We start from the raw sequence: 21,407 nt of genomic DNA, 5'->3' as shown, positions 1-21,407 counted from the left end.
TATTCTAATAAGGGGAAAAGAAGACACTGAGGGGCAGTTAAAGGAGGATGATGGGTGTTCAGGCACAGACTAAACAAGTTTATTAGCTGAGGAACAAACAGAAAGAGGGAGAGTTTGAAGCTATTGGTGAAAAAAGGCATAAGTAATAAAAGAGACAAAAGGGACATGGCAAATTAAGAGGGATGGGTCCTGAATAGAAAGTGGAAAAAAACAAAAAACAAAAAACAACAAAAACAACTTCCCCCTCAAGACCAATGAGAACAAACTATCAGTCTGGAGTTAGTTTCTGAAGAAACAAAGACCTATAATAAATTTTAGAATCACCACATGTCACTTTTTAAATACCAAAGTACAAGGAAGATTGTATCTAAAACAATTATTACCATCACAAAAAATTAGATGTTAAAAGGGTAAATGTCTAGAAAGGCCTTACTCTACCAAAAATATAAAATAAGGAATTGCTGATTTAGTAAAATAGGTATCTAAGGGGTGTAAGTAGTATCATGACAACATGTCAAAACATGTCAACTGCTGCTCTGTAATTAAAAGAGAAATTCCAATTATTACACTACTTCAAAATCTAAATACTATCTCAGTATGAAGCTATAAAGGCACTCTTGCTCATGCCTGAAAGAGACAGGAAAGTAAAAGTTGCGAGTAAGCAAATTCATATAAAAGAAAAGAATGTGGGAGCAAGAAATGACTTTTTGAAAGCTTAATCCATTTGATCTTCTTCATTTGATGGTTGCAAAACGGAAGCCTAGAGAGAGGTCCAAGTTCATCACATGAATTATAGTTGAACTCTACAACTTAGATCTCCATTTTTTAGTTATCAATTTATCCTTACTTTTTTTTCTTTTGGCCTAAGGACAGGGGTGGAAAAACTCTTACTACATTCTAACGAAAAAGTAGGCAGAAGCATCGAAAGAAAAAACCTACTCAGCTCAGCAGGATAAGACTGCTTGTTCATGACTGATGTCCTCTCCAGCAACAGATGCTTTTCAGATTTACCTTAGTGCAAGAGCCACTGAATCTGACTTCGTTCAGTCTCCCTGTTCACCTATTTTATAAGCTATCTATTCAATAAAGTGTCCACCAGAACAGATACTACCAGGAGCTACCGTAAAAAAGAAAAGCAAACAAGGGAAAAAGAAGCAAAAATATGATGGGACAAGTAGGAATAAAGGAGAAAAATTAAACAGTCCCGCAGGTGGAACTGTTCTCATCGGTGCCTGGATGGCGAAACTGTTTTGGAGAAGAGTGTTACTTCTCTCCCTTTTATGAATGAATACCATGCTGAGTTTTTATTGGGGATCTTTAAAGTTAACCTAAAGGTTTCAAGAAATCATTTATTACTTGATTTCCTTAATGCACTACAGAAAAATAACCTAATAAAAAGTACAGATTTATGAAAGTTACTTTCAAGTCACAGTATGGATTGTTGCAGACCCCGGAGCCATAAAAGATCATAAGGCACACATATTCAAGGAATCTGGGAAGTAAATGAGAAAGAGAAACACTATACCTCTTCCATGCTTGGGCCAATGTCTGCAGCTTCTAGGTTTCAGAACTGAAGAAAAACAGGGCTTTGAAACAAATTCAGCCTTCAGAGTTGTCAGACATCTTTTTATAGGTACAAAACAGGATGGGGACAGGGAGGAGGAAAGGCATACTCAGGATCGCAGGAGTAAGAACAAAACCCATTTTGTTGCGATCAGCATGGTTCTGCAAAGTAGGCTAGGCCGCAGAAGAACTATAACTTAAAAAACTCCTCAATAATCATCATCAAATAATGGAGTTTGCACACTGAAAATGATACTGCTAACTTTGAAAACACAACCACTACCACTGCTAACAAAGACACCTAGATGATCACTCCCTTGTTGAACAAGTCTTTTGGTTTCCCAGATATCAAACTCTCTTGGTTCTTTCTCCTCCTATGGCTATCCTTTCTCAGTCTCTTTGACTTATTCTTCCTCATCTCTCTAAGATGTAAATCTACATTGTCTTGGAGTGCTCAGGTCTCTTTCCTTAGCTAGTTACAGTTACTTCCAGCTTTGGATACCTTCATTTCTGGGTAGGAGACTAAGATACTAACAGATCATACAGTTAACTCCCTTGTCCCTCACTTCCCCCAGCAACAGCCATAAAGCTTGGACATGCTAGAAAAAACCCTGCCTGAAGGTAATAGGGAGTAAATGAAAGCAGAAATATGGATAGGGAGTGGAAGCTGACTAAGCTAACGTAAAGATGGGAAGCTTTACAAATAAATACATTCTCTTCAAAGTATACTCTTCAGAGTACGGCCCAAGGCTAACTGCAGTCTGCATGGTTACGGTTCAAGAGCAGTGGCAGGGGAACATGTGGAAGAGCCAGTTTCAAGCAGGTCACTGAAGCAGAAAAGACCTGAACTGAGGTGGAGCTGCTATCTAAGAAACAAAGTTTGTGGATAAAGCCTAACCAAAAAAATTAACTGCTAATACAACCACTCTTTGCAGAAAACCAATCAAACCCAGAATCTCTACTATCTGACCTCTATTATGTCCAGGGTAAAATCCTCATATGAAGAACCAAAAAACAGAAACACCTGCATTCTCCAGAGGCAAAAATGGCTATTATCAATAACCTCAATGATACATACCTGCATATATTTGTAAAAACTCCCCTCAGTGAATTACAATTTTATCAGAGAAAAAAATCTCAGCAGAGAAACAGAAACAATAAAAAACCGTTGACTGATTTAGCCACAGAACATCTATCACTGGGTGAAAGACTATAAGATATTCATATTGTCTCAAACTTGTAATTTCACAAATTTACTTAATAATTGCAAACAGAAAAAGGTGCCTTTAAAATGGAGAAATTGAGACAACATCCAAACCAAATGATTAGAACTCAACATCACCAATAAACATGGATATGACACAATGTAGCATTATTCTTATTATACTGCACAATCACAATTTTTCTATAGGTTTGAAACATTCTCCCAACAGGTGGAGGGAAGCACAAACAAAGGAAGCCAAAAGACTATTACAAATCCGGGAAGAATTAAAGCAGTTGTCCCGGGATCCATTCACTTTATCAGAAAGAAACTCTAAGAAAAGTAGGTAAAGGAGTTTAATGTACTTGTTAATAATAATATACTGTTAACTGGTCCTCCGGTAAACAGATTAGTGATTTTTGTTAAGAGGAAAATCTTTACATGAGGAATGCTCTTAGTAGGATGTCCCCTGTTAAGGATGCTTACAGTAAACAAACTCAAAAATCTACAGACTTATGAGGCATGGCCCACTGGAGAAAATCACTTAAACTATACAACCCTGGGGAATAGAACGGACAAGTTTCAAAATCTATGTGCTCTCTGCTATGAGGTAATAACTACACTTCCTCATTTAAAGACCTCATCTATTCTGGGCCAGAAAGTGCCTGCCTGACGTAGAAAGGACGGACATGGGGCATCGCCCAGAGTTCCAGATATCTCTCCTTGTTCCAGATATGTGCCTTCTGACTGCATATCCTTGCAACTATTAGTAAAGTTGGATGGTTGGTAAGATCTTTAATATGTGTCTGATTGATTCTTTGTACTGGCTTATAAGCAAAAGATGAAAACATCAAAAATAATTATGATCTAAGATGAATTTAAATAAAAAGTAAAATGTTAGAATAAGTGAACTGTTCTATTGATTTGATAAAAATAGTTAACACAGTATACTTACAGGAAACATAAGGCATCTTTTATCCTATGGCAAAATTTCTTTTTAAGCATTCACAGAAGAAAACTTTAACTAAAACCTAAGTACACGAGATTTCTCCACCAATTTTTAAAAAGCAAACATAACCAGAAATATCACAAAATTTTAACACATGAAAATATATGATGATAAGCCTGCAATTGAGTGGGTGTATGTAGCCCAGAACTCTTCTCAACGTGTCCTTTGAAATAGGAATATGCCTAATTTACAGAGTTGCGGTGAAATTCAAATGATATGACATAAATATTATCATAATCTACACATTTTTCCTATCTGTGGTCCACAATGACAACCACTTAGAAACAGGCTATGAAGGAGCCAGAGACAAGGCGATCCTAACAGCTGATGCCAGCTCAAAGGCTGCTTTGAGTAAGAGCCCTGAACATGTAAAAAATAGGGGATGAAACAAAATTAGAAAGTTTTAAAACAGAGAAGTAAGGGCAGCAGGCCGGATAAGGTCTCCTAGAACGTGCAAGTTCTCAGTGTCCAGGAATACTTGGCACGGGGAAGAGTAACAGCCTCAGTGAGAAACAAGTAAGAAAAGACATGCAGACACAGGTAACTGAACATATTTAGCTGGGAGGAATCAAGGAAACGGAAAACATGTTGCACGTCTTTGGGCCTTAATCCTCTAGAGGACAGCTACCGTGTTTATTATATTATCTCATCTGGGAGAGCAGAATCTAGATGTATTTCAGGAAATTCTTAACTTACTGAGGCAGCACCATCAAGAAGCTACCTCCATTCACTTCAAAATAGTTAGGAAGCCCATCCTCTAATAGCTGTGTGACCTTGGTCAACCTGCTTAATTTCTCTAAGCCTCAATTTTGTATTCTGTAAGACTGAGACAATAATCATGTCAACTTCATTAAATCATGAATATAAAATACACAATACAGTACCTGGCACATACTAAATGCTCAGTAAAAGCCAGTCATTACCTTTATTACTTAAGAAGGAATTCCTTGAGCATTTTGGTTGGCTGCATGTTATGTCTTAATTTTACTATCTCCTTCTCTGGCTAGCTAACAAGAATCTGTAAAAGTTAATAAGCTACTTTAACTTCCAAAGAAAAAGGAGCTGTTTCAGAAGACAGTACTTACATCAAAGTTTTAAAAGTATGAATACTATTAGCAAAGACAGCAAAGACCTGGTATTCATACATTACAGTCTATAAAATTAGAACCTATGATTTTGAAGTAACATAAAGATCAGGACTTTTTTTTTTTTTTTTCTTGGCCAGAAAACGCAAACTCCCATTTCTAAAAATATCTCAGGTTTTCTTCTTGAGGAAGTCAGCTTGCAACAAAATACCCTATTATCATAGAAGGCAAGTATAGGACGATATGTCATGAACAAGTCTATAAAAATGTAGTGGTATAGGAGCTAAAGAAAAAATTCATCTGGAAAAACAATTATGTAGAGGGTTTTCTCCAAATTTAATTGAGACTGTAAGTTTTCTGTTTTGTAGCTATTTCTTTGATACTTCCATGTAGATGATGAACATTTCCTTAAGAAATCACAGATGACCTTTCAGTTTTGAAAAGTCCTCTACGACTTGCTTCTTTTAGAAAAGTACACTGATTGTGTAGAAGAATCCGGAGCGAGAAATTTCAATGTAAGGAAAGCATACAGTCTTTCTAGTACACTTTTTAGTCTGTTTTTTAAATTTAAATGTAATCCAGTTTTTAAGCAGCATTATGAAAGAAGTTGATGTCAGAGTAACCAATCTAGACCACTAGAACCAAGAATTCAAAGAATATATACACTATTAATTTTACAAATACAAAGAACATACAGGTGATAACTTTTAGCTTTCTATGAGCCAACAATTCCATAGCGGTCTTATATAATCTAGGAAAACAAACACACAAGGTCATGACACAGCAATTCTGTAAACCTATAAACTTTAATTATCACTGGGCCTGATTTCCTATTGCTGATGAGGTTTAAGAATAACAGAAAACAACTTTCACATGCAGACCAAATAGGCCTTTTCTTTTTAATTAACTAAACTAAATTTATCATTGAGAGCTACAGAAGGGAAAATTAATGAATATATTTTAATCTCAAACTTCATACACCACATATAGGCTTATTGTATACAAAACATCCTTTCCAGGGTAAAATAAAATCAGCAGTTATACAGTAGTTCAAAGCATCTCAATAATCTAGGACTGCAAAAATGACTATTTGGAAGAAATTACAGGGAAAAATTTAGGTAAGGAATGTAATTTAGTAAGGACCTTGGTTAAGAGAAAGTGAAAGAGAAAATGGGATAAATCATAATTTCCTATCTCAGTGTTACACTCAAAACAAAAATGTCGAAAGATTTTATTTCTCATAGGAATTTCACAGGAAAAAAAAAAAAGGTCTATGGAAAGGCCTATGTGATGTGTAATCCATAGTCAGACAAACAATAATTAGGAGTCACATACAGAATATTTTGACTGAATGTCTTGATAAAACGGGGATTAAAACTACGAGAAAGGAAAGATGTATCAAATGAATTCCATGATTTTTGTAGACCTGTGAACATAAATAAAATTACCCCACAAAAAACATAATTCACACCAAAGGAGAATCATGTCCTACCTTTATTTCTAGTCAGATTAACTGTGATAACTTTGTTATAAAACACTTTACAATCCCTTCAAAAGGAAAAAATGGTGAGAAGCTTTGATGACCTAACTCAATTAGAATACTGTTAGAGAAATCTCTTGCTCTTTTATCTATCTCAAAACTTGGAAGATATACCAAAACGTAATAGTCAAACATACATGCAAAATGACCCTGCAATTAAGATAATTGCTGGTACCAAATGTTGTTTTTAAGTTCTGCAATAAAACAGTCTCCCAGACATTTAATAGTATGTCATTTGGTAAATGAAAGTTTCCACAAAGTAAGAGCAGTGAGAAGACCTAAAAATTATGCTAGTGAAGAGTCTGGCTGAAAGAAACAAAAATACGGATCATTTTGGTCCAACACTAATTTTATTTCAAGTTACTACAGAGCTGAATAAAATGCTGACACCACCACACAAAAATTTATTGAATTGGCAATAGGCAAAGCATGATGTCAGCCACCAACATCACCATCCGCATTACCGAACAGCATAAACGCTTTAATTCTAGAACTTAACGTGGACTTGATGTGTGTAGTTTGGGTAAAAATAAAAATCTTAGGCATGAGGCATTATTAAACATAGATGAGTTTAGTTTGGCAGAGTTTCGATGCAAATTATTCTAATGCTTTAACAACTTCAGTAAAAAACATGGAAAAATGTAAGCTTAAACATACAATTTTGTAAATGTGCTACATTCTTCAGCAAAGAGACCCATAAAAATAAGTCTCAAACAGCAATAATATTCAAATAACAACACACACACACACACACAGCAGGCTGAGAGGAGACATGGAAACACACGTGTATATTCACACTCACACAAGGCCTGACCTTCATTGCATGAATTTCTTCAAGCAATCGTTGTGCCCGTCTCTGGTTTTTTAACAGTGCATCTTCAGTACCCCTGTAAAAATTACATGAAAATGTACAGCCAGGAAAAGCATTTATTTTAGACTCACATCATAATAAGTCTTCATTTTTTCTAGAAGAGCACCAAAAGTCTTTAAATAACAAGCACTATTATCCTGCATTGTCCTGAACATCCACTGCATAACACATATCCCGATTCCATCAACAAACCCAAGTTTTTGGCAAATTATAAGCATTATCTGGCATTATATTAATGACTATTACTACTGAGAGACAGTATGCCTTTTAACTCCTTAATGGAAAGGCGAAATAATATTTTTTAATCAAATGATTAACAGCACACTGCATTTAACATAACATAGGCTAATGAGCTACCATTAAAGTTTGGATACAATTATATTCAACAAAATTTTATTCTCTGCAATAAAAGGAATACAGAAAGAGAAATACCTGATTATATCAGAGTAAAAGGTTATTTATGATAGAACAAAAAATTAAGCAGGAGCAAAATATCTGAAGACTATTCATGCTTAATGAGTAAAAACTAAAAGTAACACATTTACTTTAATATTAGTGACAATGAGGTTTCAAAATATTAAAAAACTGATGGAAAACAATGCTTTGATAAAGACTTCCACAAGGTTCTAAAGATTTCAACTTATGTAGCAATTCAATGGATAAAGTGCTATAAAATTTTTATTACTGATTCAAGGTATTACCAGATTTATTAAACGACATCAAACATCTTAAAATAACTTCTAATAACATAAAACACGTAAGTAACTCTGAAGGACTTTCACTCTGCAAAGGCTTCCAAAACGAGAGCTCTGCAAGAACAGCAGAATTCATCGTGTATCTTAAACAAACGTGGCCCAGACCACGTGAGGATGTGCTGACATAGCACACTGTATCCCACTCAGACCCCCTCTCCGTATAAAAAAAAAAGTGCTGCATGAGTAAGATACTTAATTATTCCTCCAGGTCCCACCCTCAGATTTTCTAAATATTGAATAAAAACAACTTCTGACATTTCATTAGTCATAGGACCATGACTTCAAATGACTAACTTTTTTGACTTGAGTCTGCCAACGCTTCTGACAAGTTTTCGGATAACCAGCACTCGGATTCTCTTCACATCTTTTCTCATCTTCACAACCTTTGAGGAATGAAACCAAAATTAGAAAGGTATCCTTTTCACTCAAGGAGAAACACACTTTATTTTGAATCTTAATATTAGAGATTAAGTCTAGTCACTCTAACTGAATTTTTAAGCAGTTAGATGAAATCCAACTTGTTCCATCAACACTGAAGCAATAAATCAACATTCTAAAAATGTGTCTGAGGGCTTAAGAGAAATGAGTTACAATTTTTTAAAAAGTCACAGCATTCTCGGTGATTAGTATTTTAATACTGCACTTGTGTTTTGAGCTCCCTGAGATGGGAGAGCATCATATTCATCTTGGTACCCTTGGGTTTAAAACAGAGCTTCACCTATAATGGTAGGAATTTAATTTACTGAGTGTTCCTATTACCAAAAACAAACGTGTGAAAGTGGTAACATTTTCCTTATTTATGCAGCATCCCTTGCATTTGTTTCCAGTAACAAATTTCAAGCATAACTTTAAAAGAGATGTGAAAAACACAAGGGGCATGCGCACACGCACGCACACTGACAGATGCTTTAAATCATCCTATTAGAGAGGAGTGTTGAACTCTAAGAATGAAACAACAGAAAGATCAGCCAAGAAATGGAAATATTCTAATAATGAAGAACTACATGTTATAACAGTACTTAGTACAACACGATGCTATCATTCTGAGTTTGTATTTCGTCTATCATTATTAGGAGTCATATATCATTCCTTATAATGCCCTTCTTCCCTTCTCCACTTTAAGAACTAAATAAAATTCAGTTCAGATAAAATCTTTCCTGAGAAAATTTCCAATGACTTCTTCAGATAGAGATAACCCGTCTGACGTTTGCATCCCTAGTAAACTTTGTAGGCAGCATCTATTTCAGTGAACTGTCTCTATTTATTCACATGGCCATCTTTTTATTTTTAATTTTAACGTTTATTTATTTTTGAAAGAGAGAGAGAAACAGAGCACACGTGGGGAAGGGGCAGAGAGAGAATGAGACACAGAATCCAAAGCAGGCTCCTGGCTCTGAGCTGTCAGCACGGAGGACGCAGGGCTCAAACTCATGAACTGTGAGATCATGACCTGGGCCGAAGTCGGATGCTTAACCGACTGAGCCACCCTGGCACCCCAAGTGGCCATCATTTTCAATGCTCTGGGCACTCCCAAGAGGACAGGGGCCTTGTGGGACTTACATGATGCTTTCTGGTCCTTGAAAGAATGCCTGGCACATACAATCCCTCAAATTCTCCTTACTGAAATAACAATATCAACATAATCCTGTCTCTTCAAGGCTCTTGCATTTGGCTATTCTCTTACCCTCAATACAACTCACCTGCTTATTCCTTGAAAATACTGGCAACCAACTTAACAATTTATTTCTGCCCTAACATTTTCCACCATTCCAGGTGACGTAGATGTCCATGTTACAACCTAGCCATTATTATATCCTTACTTCTTCATTTCCTCTTTATGACCTAAACTATTCTATCTCAGCACCCATTAATTCAAATACTCCACACTAAGACCACAATGTCTATTAACTTCCTTTTTCAAGTCTAACCACTACAACCATTTTTTACTTCATTGTAACCACCAGTTCACTGACCCCTATACATTCTCTCATATGATTAGTCCTCTTCTTTTAAACTTTCCTTTTATTCAAGTCATATGCATCATCAACACTTGTGAATACCTGAAACTCCCCTATCCCTCCTTTTAGCAATCCCTCTAGTTAATCCTGGATGAAAACAATATCCTGAGTTCTTTATCACAGCACCCCAATAGCTGGGAAATACATTCTATCTACTTTAAATTCATCACAACTAAACTGAAATGGGCCCAATACTCTTAACTCCTATCCTACGTTTTTGATTAATTCCTTCCACAATGACTATTTTAAACCTCTGCTCTCTAAAACAAGAGACCTTCCTCTTCCTCTCTCTTTTCCAATTTCCTAGAGAAGACGAACATCAGATGGGATCCATCATCTTTCTACCACCTACCACCATGAATGCAAATTATCCTCTATTCATAAAGTTACAATGTAAGAAATTCCCCTACACAGCATCTGATGGTAATGTTCTAGTTGTGTTTTGGATCTCATCTTTTCTGCCTTCTTAGAACCTTTACTATAGACTGTCCCTTTACTCTAACTCTGTCAATCTCTTACATGGATGTTTCCATTAATTGTTTTGTTTCTATTAATTTTTATTCAAGCTTGACTCATTTTCACTAGAGACAAGACAGACAAAACATCCTCACTATGAAGATCACTAGGAGTACCTTCTCTCTACAAATGCCTCAGAGCCAAGCTTTCAGACAGGTTCAAACTCCCTATCTCCACCTCTGAATATCACATAATTTCAGTTGGATTTCCATCCCCATTATTCCACTAAGAGCTGTCACAAAAGACACCGATGATTTTTAAAAGTCCCTCAAATCCAACGGAAATGTTTCAGGCTTCATTTCACTTGAAGTCTCAGAAGCATTTGACACTGTTGACCACTTTCTCCTTCTTGGAACACTTTCCCCTTGCTTTCCATAACAGAATACTCTCCTGGGTTTCCTCCATCATCTCTAGCCACTCCACCTTGGTCTTCTTTGAAGGCTCATCCACTTTAAACCAGTCATAAAGTTCAAAGGAATCCTAAACCAATTCTTCTTTTCACAATATACTTGTTAGCCCTAAGTGATCTTACCTATGTATATTGTAATTTGCCAACTAAACAACGGTGACTCAATAATTTCTGCCTTCAGCTCAGATTTCTTTTAGCTCCAGACCTAAGTGTTCAACTCTCTACTTGACAGTTCCTTTTAAGCATGCTTAAACTCATCTACAACTTACATTTAAACTCATGTTCTTCACCCCCAAATGGATTCTTTTTGTTGTTTCATATTTCATGGAAAAGAACAATCCTTTTGTTCAATTATAAACCCCGGGCTCGTTATAAGTAGTTCTCTTTTCTAAATCCCTCACAATGAATCTGTTACCAAGTTGGGTTAATTTTATCTCCTAATTATATCTCAAACTGTACTGCTTTTCCCCCTATCTTGACCTCCTAGCTCTCCTGGCTGAGTTACTGCTAACTGGTTTCTCTACATCCATTCTTGCCTCTGTCCAATCAGTTATTCACAACTTAGAATACATTTTTTTAACACAGAGATCTGATGACAGACCTTTACTTTATTCTCTTCAGTGGCTTCCAATTTATCTTAGGATGGCACACGGGCTTTCTTTTATTCCTTGGTCCTCACCATGCTCCCACCTATTACCAAGCCTTTACACTTGCTGTTTCCTCTGGTAGGCATGCTCTTTCTTATCCTTCTGATTTTGGCTCAACTGTCATTTCTCAGTAAAATCTTTTCTGGCTTTCTTAAGTGGGTCACAATACGCCTATATAAACACTTAAAGAGTGCTACTAGAACTTATCATGACCATTATTTTAAGTTTAATATTTTACTTGTAATCTGATTACAATCTAATTTGTCTTCTTCCCAGGTTATAAATTCCATAAGGATCAAGTGTCTGGTTTTAGTCAACATTACGTCTTAACAGCTAACATAGTGATGGTATAGTGTAAGTTTTCAATAAACATGTGTTAAATAAATGACCAGAAAGTCTACAATACTCACTTGTTCATTCACTGTTTCATATGTATAATATATTAACAAAGTGCAGAGTAATCAGGTTTTTTTCCCACTAGATATGCTAACCTCTTTGGAATTTATTTTGAAGTTAGATTGAAAAAAAAAAATTTACTTGTACAAATAAAAAGCCATTTAGACCAGGTTTAAGTGAGAAAAGCTTACATTTCATAAACAGCAAAGTGGGAGTTTAGGATATATTTTTTTTGAAAGTCCTTTATAAATCGATAGTGAGTGACAAATTATGCATTAAAATATATTAACAACTGTTTCTAATTGCTGCACCCTGAAGTTGCATGAAGTGATTATATGCTCTTTTGCTATCCGCTGTGAGCCAAACGTAACTAAGAAACTACAGTAAGCAGAGTTGGTCCTCAGTTATGTTCCGACCATGGGAAAGCTAGATGCCAATTTTAAAACTCCAATTTAAGAAGTACTATGTTCGTCATTACTGCATTAGGGAATTCTAAATGAAAAGGGAATGCTTTACGTGTGTAGCTTCATGTCAAAACCAAAAAATGCTTCTCTAACGTATTGACTTTTCCAGGATTTCTGTGGAAGCTATAAAAAAATGTCATTACTATATTAGAAAACTAAGTACATTCATTTTATGTAACAATGGAATTATAATTTTATTTTTCTCACAACTGCTTGCCTCAAGCACTTCATTTTCTTCAAGCACTTAACTTTATTTTTGCAAAAGTGACAAACAGGTACCATGAGCCTCTTAGTTACAAATGCAAAATTCATTTGCACCTAGGAATTATGAAGTTGGTTGACAGAAAACCCACAAGTCAACAAATAGTCCTAAAACATTCAATACTGTCAGAAGGCCAATGCACTACTTAAGGGCAATGTTCTTGGGTTTCCCAACCCAAAGCAAACAGAACTATCACTGCTAGAAATGTGAAATAAGTATGATACTGTCTGGGAGGGAAGGAAGGAAAGAGAAGTAAAGACAACAAGGAGAAAACAGAGGCATAATAATGGAAATGAAATGTGTTGACAAAGAAGAAATAAAAAGGAGAAAAAGTAAAAGGAAAGAGCTTGAAGAAAGAAACTGAAGGACAAATCTGTAGGTCATGACCAGCAAGACTGCCAAATCCAAGCTGAGGGCTTCCAAGCAGCAAAAGAATGTATTTAATTTGTAAGAGCAGAAGAAAAGGACACACACACACACACACACACACACACACACATATCTGATGCATATGCTCAAAGTGAGGTGTCAATGAGAACTTAGGCATATGGATGCTCTCAGTTAACCTGGTAAAATCTTAACACATTAACGTAACTTGGGTCAACTCTTGGGTAGACAGTACAAAAATAAGATCATAACTAAATTAAGTGGAAAGCTAATACACCTGCTTGAGGAAAGACATGTGGGCACATGGGGAAGAATCAACATAAACAAAGGAAAGGGAGTCACAAAGAGCAAAAGCTAGCAGTGTCTCATTCAAGGAGATTCCAAAGAAGATTACCCAGTTCAGAGACGAGTAATACAATTTGTACTGGAATAACTGAATTATGGGGACACATGTATCAGAGCCCAACAATGAACTGTGTGCAGCCAGTGGAGGTCAGCAGTGAAAGAATCTTTTGCAATGTAAGCATTACTGTCCTACATTAGATGCATTTAATAAACTAGCTTTCTCACTTATACAGACTCTTATAAGCTATGGTTAATGTGAATTTGCTTTTGAAAGAGTGAGCTATACTTTTGGGGTGACAAGGATACCAAGTTTCTGATATATAAAGCTGAGAGCAAACTACGGTCCCAAGATAAAAGTAAATACTACTCTGAATTGACCCTTGTTAGCTATCTGAGAACCAGACTACTAGCCAGCGTCTTTTGGTAATTCATTGACTTTGTCATGCATTTAAATTAACCTATAACAAAATCCCATAGTTATTAGAAAACAATTGCTCCTTAGACCTTGTATTGCTCTAGGGGAGCTTGCAGTGCTAAGAAAAATCTGAGCATACCTGTGTTTCATTACACATCTATCAGACCGTGACACACACACACACAATCATGGCACATCATGTCCATGAGGCTGTTAGGAAATAGGCACTCTCACGTGCTATTGATAGAGGACTACAAACTGGTGTACTCCTTCTGGAGGGAACTCTGGCAACACCTGATAAAAATGCTATTTCTAGGAAATCTATCCAGAGGATACATCTCCAACAATAGGAAATGGCTACGCACAGGACCGTTCACAGCAGCCTTCCTATAAAATGCTACATTAGACATAAAATAATACATATAAATAAAGCACAAACAATGTGGTATTCTAAATCAATGCAGGACATATGCAAGTATAATTAGGAGTAAACTCTAAAAGTGATGAAAAGTAATTTTTAGAACAATACATGTGGTATGACACTGCATTAATACAGTAACACACGTAAAGTATAAAAATATACAACATATACGTGTACTGTGGGTACACATAACATAATACATGCTGGTAAATATGCTACTAAATTAAACATATAGATAATAAAATAACACTGAAAGAATAATAATTACTTCTGAAACAGAGAAGAAGGTAGTGGAATTAAGCATTAGAATATGGCAAAACATTGATACTTGCTAAACACAACAATGAGATTATAGGGACATTTGTTATGTCATTTTCCATATGACTGAACAATTTCATATTTGATACAATTAATTATGATATGATAACTTATTATTAGTTATTATGGTATTAATTATACAGAGGACTTCTAATTTGGCCGCTTGGATAATTTACTGTTGAATTATACTTTTTTATTTTTGACAAGCAACAATTTAAAAATTCTAGAATACTTGGTGATTATAACTTAATCATTGAGCATATGCTGCCACCTAGCACAACTTCTCAGAATAGTTTAACAACAGAACAGAAAACAGTTCCTTCTTTTGGACAGACCCTCATTTACTATTTCAGTAAAAAATATTAAAAAGGACTACACACTCAATTACGAAATAGAAGCTTTGCAACTTCAAAAGCACATACAAACACGGTTCTTGACATTTTTATCTTTTACAATACGTGGAGACAAATCACTTTGTTCTCTGGCAATTCTGTTTCACGTTTAGGATCTAAGAGGAGGTAGAAAGCAATTTTCTAATGAGCTTCTTGGTAATGTGCTATCAGAAACAAAATAATGTCTGTTTCACATAAAGGCCCTTGGCCCCCCTATGGAATTAAAGTTCATAATGAGATCGTTTCACCTCCTAATTCTGATTGTGCATGTCACTGCTGCCTAAAGAAAGAGATGACTGGAGCAAATCCAGCACTAGTTTTGCAAATTGTGTACTTACTACATGCTAGGGCATTGTTTCCAATTGTGCATCCTTTCTCTAGTTCAATGGAGAGGGAGGAAAAAAAAGTCTACAGTTAGGAGATTTCCATCGTTCATGTGAACATGAAGTACCTCAGGTTGAGCTATCCATACTGTCCTCTGCCCAACACTATTTACTCATTGTTAACTGTACAAACTAGGTACTATGCTTCAAGTCAGGGAAGCTGCTATAAGAAGTCAGTTAGATAGTCTCACTTTGAACTCCACATAAAGTACAGGTCAAGATAAAACATGTAATAAATAATCATAAAGTGAAGTATAAAGTGATTTTTTAAAAGAAAAATAGAGGTAAAATTAAAAAGGGAAGATTTTACATACTTAAGAAGAATAAACATTATTTTAAGAACTGAGAATCAGGAAGTCGTCTATAAATGTCAGCTTTTCTCCTTGGAAAATTTTTGAAAAGAATAAAAACATTAAGGGTAGAAGACAATGAAAGTCAGTACAATAGGTGCCTGTGCAGGCAGGCTTTTTATTTTCACAAAAGATATTTTGGAAAATTAAACATGCTATAAATTAGATGGCCACATAATTTATTAAAAGAAAAAGCCTTAAAAATTTTGCACAGATAATGAGTATCAATATCACAAAAATAATACCAGAGATTTATAAACATTTGAGAATCTGGGTGTGTGCGTGGCTCAGTTAACCGTCTGACTCTTGGTTTTGGCTTAGGTTATGATCCCACAGTTCATGGGATTCATTTCTGTGTCAGGCTCCAGGCTGACAGCATGGAGCCTGCTTGGGATTCTCTCTAACCCTGTCATTCCCCTGCTCGCACATTCTCTCTCTCAAAATAAGTAAAGTTAAAAAAAAGAGAGAGAATCTGTTGAAACCTGTGAACTTCCCCCCCCCCCCCCCCCAGAGACACACATATAAACACCAATTTACATATAATTTCAGGCAGTTATTGGATCCCTGAATTCCTAAATCTCAGTTAGGGAGAGCTAATCTAAGTTATTAAGAAGCATAAAAATGATGGCTCGAGTTACTCACTGAACAGATGGGTAGTGAAGATATGATGGTGAGCAAAAAACTTCCAGATAAATGGAGGAAATAAGAAACCTCTCTCACATTCACACACATATACCCTAAGCAACTATTGTAAGAGCTAAAAAGTAAATGGAGTTACAAACGCTTATAGAAGGGATAAAAGGATAAAGTCAAACTCAGTTTTCCTGAGAAAATAACAAGTAAAGTAGAAATATGAAATGGACTAATGAGAAGAAAAGGAGTTTTGGGTACAAGGGAGAATACGCCCAAAGGAGGACTAAGAGTGCGACGCTTCCTAGTAGAGGAAGGCCAGTGAGGCTGAAGTGGGGTGTGGGGTGGGAGGCAGTGGTGTACTAGAAGGGGGAGAGGGGACTGGTCTTGTTTAGGCAGGTTTTTACCAAAAGCAACAGGAAGCCATCAAATAGGCTGTAAGCAAGGGAATCATGGGATTAGATTTCTATTTTGAAGCGAGCACTCACTCTAGCTGCACTATGGAGATCAGACTAGAGGGAGAGAAGAATCAAGGGAAAATAGTTGGAAGGCTAGTAAGCAGTTCTGGTCAGAGATATAACTTGGACTGGGATGGGACGGTAACGAAAAAGTAATGGATTAAGATAGTGAACTCTTTTTCTGATACATTTCTTCCTTGGAGGAGTTATTTCATTTCTTTTACCAATTTTCTATGAGACGGTTTCTCCTAACTCCTATTTAACAGTAATGACATTAGCCATTTATCTGTTGTATTTGCTATATATATATATATATATATATATATATATATATATATATTTTGTAATTGGCTGTCTTTCTTAAATTTCAGGATATTTTGCCATTTTTATACGGACAACTCTATGCTTGTTTTTCCCTTTGTAAATTTTCCCTCCCATTTATTTTAAATTATAATGTATGTTTACAAATATATGCTAAGATCTTCAGGATTTCCCCCTTCAATGTATCTGTACTCCACTGCCAAGTGAAATCTAGACTCATTAACCTGGAAGTAGGGCAGTATGTAATATATTTTAGTTTAATTTCCTACTTCATCCACACGTTCTCATCAATGGAGAGTTACCTAGCCCTATACTACCCAAGGGGGTCCCTACTACCATCCCTTTTTGGTTTACACCAGTCCTTTTGCCTGGAATGCCTTTTTCCTTTCAGTGAATCACTGACTGCAATGCCAGTCTAAGATCCTTAAAGACAAAGAATGATCACTTCATTTAGCGTTCTTTGGAAACTTTTCTGCACTACTTGTCTTTCTGGGCATTATTCTATACCATAGGCGGGTGCTGCTTACCCTTTCCTATCTGAGTTGCAACCTACAGGTTGCCTGAAAATAGAAAGTATGTCTACACACAACTGTGCAAGGTGAACAGTAGATCATGCTCATAGCAAACACAGAGCCACTGAATACAGGAAAAAAAAACCTCCTTTGCATTAGCTGGGAGGTCCTCATTTGATTCTTGCTTCTCCAGCTTACTTTAAATCTTCAGATGTCTTATGATTCCTTAAATAGAACCAGAAACTGGAAAGGGGATAGCGCTAGAAATGGTAGCCTAGTGACACAGACACGATATGTTAGCAGTGATAAGAGCAAATACCTGGTTTCAGACTGAATTTAAGAGAGAACGAGAGAAGAGGAGTTAGCGACAGCAAGTACAAACAACTTTTTAAAAAATTTTGCTGTAAATGAAAGGAGAGAAATGGGACAGTAGTTGCAATAAGAAACGTGGTATTGAGTGTACCTCCTTACAAACGACACGATCTCACTGTAGATCAGCAATCTCTTAGTATAAGCTATAGTTCTTAACCTCCCGCCTTCACTTTCAGCACCCGATAAAAGGCAGGTAATGCTTAATGAGAGTTTACTAGCTGTCCAGCACCGTGCAAACACTTCCCATATTCCAATTAATTGCTCACAACATCCTTGCGAAGAAAGTAGGATCAAGAGCTTCGTTTTACAAACGCGGACAGTTACCATAAAGATTAAATGATACTCCCAACGTCTCAGAGATAAAAATTCATGGGGCCCAAGGGCAAGAGACAGGTCTCTTGCTTCAGCCACCTCGGAACCGTGAAGGGAAGTTACTGTGACCAGGCTCCGAGTTCCGGTAAACCTGCCTGGGCCCACCCAGCGGCTCCTTCAGCCGCACTCCTTACCCTCGCCCCCAGGAGACCACGCGCCTGTCAGAAAGACCCAAAGACCCGTTCGTGGGGGGAGGGAGGGTACTAAAGGGCAGTCCCACAAGTTCCCAGACCTCGGCGCCTACCTCGTTATTGAGGTTTAGACTCCCCTGTTGAGCCATGGTGGGTTCAAGAAGCGCTGCGACTAGCACGTGAACTCTGCGAATCAAATCGCTGTTGCGTCGCCACGCCCCTCTACGGCACGCTCTGTGGCCCAAAACTCACCGACCAACCTTCCGCAACGACGCTTGAGGAGAAGGGAGATTGACTCTTTCAGGGACAGAACGGAAGTGAGTGGAACGACTTCCGGAGTGAAGTGCTACGCGCCGGAACTGCACGTTCCTATGGAAACCGAGCCTGCGCAGGTGGCTTAGAGGAGGCTCTAACTGTTGGCAAATTTGGGAGTTTTTTAAGATGCTTATTTATTTTATTATATTTGTTGGTAGACTTGGCTCGGCTGTTAAAGACCTTGTTTTTGTGTCCCAGTGGGGAGTGAAAAGACGTTTTATGAAAGGAACAGTTGAGTGACCAATTTTTGCACCGAATTTTTATCTGGGGTTTGTGAACATTCTTGCGCTTCTCACAAGGAGCCCTAATTAGATGCAGCTCTCCCCAACGCCCCCCCCGCCCCCCAGGCTCATACTATAGCTGAAGCGTGGACCTATTTTTTCTGCACACTGTAATAAGGTTTGAATTTAGGTAACGAACGTTTAAATAGATTTAATACTAATATAATAATAGTAATAACTGTTTAAGTAGATTTAAATAGATTTTTCCCTTTAGAAAAGGAAACAAATAATTGAACATTTGAGGAAAACTTTAAAAGCACGTTTGCAACTGCCTAAGGGAATGACTGTTTTGAAGTATTTGCCTGCAGGTTGAAGAGACATTAAGGAGTAAATCTGAATTAGATAATCTTTGAATTAATACTTAACACCTGGTAGTATTGATCATTAAAATGGGTCAGAGGCTGGGGCAAAAGCTTTACATGAATTATCTCCAAAATACAGACATGCGATGAGATAGGAACTATTCTTATTTTACAGATGTGGAAACTGACTTCGGAGGAGCCAAGGGTCTTACCCATAGTTTCCTAGCTGGGGCCAACCACTGCCACAGGACTGAGGGAATGGTTACATAAATCTGCGGAGCCCAGTGCAAAATGAAAATGTAAGACCCCTCATTGAAAAAGTAGGAAAAAGGTGTTTTTGTTTTTGTTTTTTTCATTTCTTGAATGGTGTTTCTTGACCTGTCCTTTGTTTTTATTTGGTATGTAATGTAGTGTTCTGTCAAGCACAGGCATATTGGTGAATCTAGTGCAGACCTTTACAGGTGCCTGGGACCTGTACCCCAGGACTCAGGGTAGGATGCGTGTTTTGTAACAAGATGGCAGCAGTTGCTGAGCAGAGGCAGGAAAGTGGGAAGCCGGAGAATCCAACTGGAATATGTGGGAGGCAAGACCAAAAATGACCCAGGACTAAACCCTTGAGATATGTTTCATTGTCACACTGGACTTCACTTACAAAACTCAAATTCACAGATAAAATTGACAATTTTAAGACTGATGAAAGAACATTTAAGCTAGGCCTCCTTAGGCGCCTCTGTCCAAAAAAGACAGCTGTGTCCAGAGTCTGTGCTCTTAACTGATGATTCTGTATTCAAATTACATTAACTCAGACTTGTATTGTGGTTGTTTTTTTTTCTTCTTTTTTTAGTTTATTGTATGATTTGGGCACAAATCATTGATGGTTGACTTCCTCTTTGAATAATGTTGCACAAAGGTAGTTTTGCCATTAATAAGCCATACACTAAATTGTAATTGTCTCCTTAGTCATCTGTTTCTCTTTCTTAAAGCTGAACTCCTGGAATGTAATGGCTTCTTCAACCTCGGTAGGTAGTAGGCACTCCATGCATAAGTACATAGGAAAGGGCATCTTAAAGATAAGTGTAGAGCTTTATGGAAAATATGTATTTTAACTTGGGACAAGGTGTTTTTATGATTCCATAATAATTCAGAAAATGTATTCTTAATATGAAGTTTGTCTGTAGTTCTTAAAGGCCCTGTAGTGTTTTCTCTGGACGACTCCTCTTGTCCAACACTTCAATCTTCTCAGGTTCAAGGTTTGTTTTCTACCTTTTCTTGGCCCAGGCTCTCTCCTTTGCCTTTTCACATGCCAGATCTGCTTTCTCAATGGCTACTTTTCAAGACTGGATTAAGTTCCATCCATCCTTTTAAAGAATCCTTTCCGTAACTCCCAACAGAAGTTAATTTTTTTTCATCAGCACCTCATTTTTTATATTACTTACAATAGTCTGACTTGAAATTTCTTCTGTAAAAACTATTCTCATACATTATAAGCTTTTAGCAACCTTAGATGCTCATTTTAAACTACTAGTAGTTTTCCATTGTCCCTGATACATCGCTAACAAGTCAAACCATTTCCCCCTTTTGATGGTACAATCTCAAAAATTATCTTGATTCTTTGCAAAGATGATTCTACTAACCTGCTCTTTTAAGCTACATGCATTTCCTCTAGTAATAACAATGTATTTGTATTAATCAGGGTACAGGTTTCTCTGGAAAGCAACACATGAAAACACCTCTTCCTTTTATTCCTGAAGTGTTGACCTGGATCAGTTAAATGCTGCCAGATACATGAAAGAACAATTCTATTATCATTAAAAGCAACTACTGTGAGACCTCTTACCTCTTTATTACAGTGTTCCAATTAGTGGAAGTAAGGATCCAACATGTTCAGTGGGAATCAAGTTTTCCATTTTTAGGTTTCTCAAGAGTTTGTCAAATCACACTATTTATGTCTATGTGGGTTGCCATA

At 36.8% G+C, this 21,407-nt stretch overlaps 1 protein-coding gene and 1 long non-coding RNA gene across 2 annotated transcripts in view; one reads left to right on the top strand and one right to left on the bottom strand.

Annotated features, from left to right (window-relative positions):
- Positions 1 to 18,811, bottom strand: part of SRFBP1 (serum response factor binding protein 1) — a 66,004-nt gene extending 47,193 nt beyond the window's left edge. Inside the window, exons 1-3 of the mRNA XM_042933811.1 lie at positions 18,657 to 18,811; positions 8,319 to 8,407; positions 7,213 to 7,285 (exon numbers count right to left, since the gene is read on the bottom strand). Of these exons, the coding sequence (XP_042789745.1) occupies positions 7,213 to 7,285; positions 8,319 to 8,407; positions 18,657 to 18,692 (198 nt within the window). The 5' untranslated portion in view covers positions 18,693 to 18,811. The remainder of the gene's footprint in view (positions 1 to 7,212; positions 7,286 to 8,318; positions 8,408 to 18,656) is intronic.
- Positions 18,812 to 18,922: 111 nt separating this feature from the next.
- LOC122216683 lies at positions 18,923 to 19,740 on the top strand. The gene is made up of 2 exons (XR_006201043.1): positions 18,923 to 19,089; positions 19,617 to 19,740. It is a non-coding gene; the product is annotated as an uncharacterized LOC122216683 (long non-coding RNA).
- Positions 19,741 to 21,407: the final 1,667 nt, after the last annotated feature.

This window comes from Panthera leo, chromosome A1 (genome assembly GCF_018350215.1).
Source record: "Panthera leo isolate Ple1 chromosome A1, P.leo_Ple1_pat1.1, whole genome shotgun sequence".
Lineage (NCBI taxonomy): Eukaryota > Metazoa > Chordata > Mammalia > Carnivora > Felidae > Panthera > Panthera leo.
This window is presented reverse-complemented; position numbering and strand designations above follow the sequence as displayed.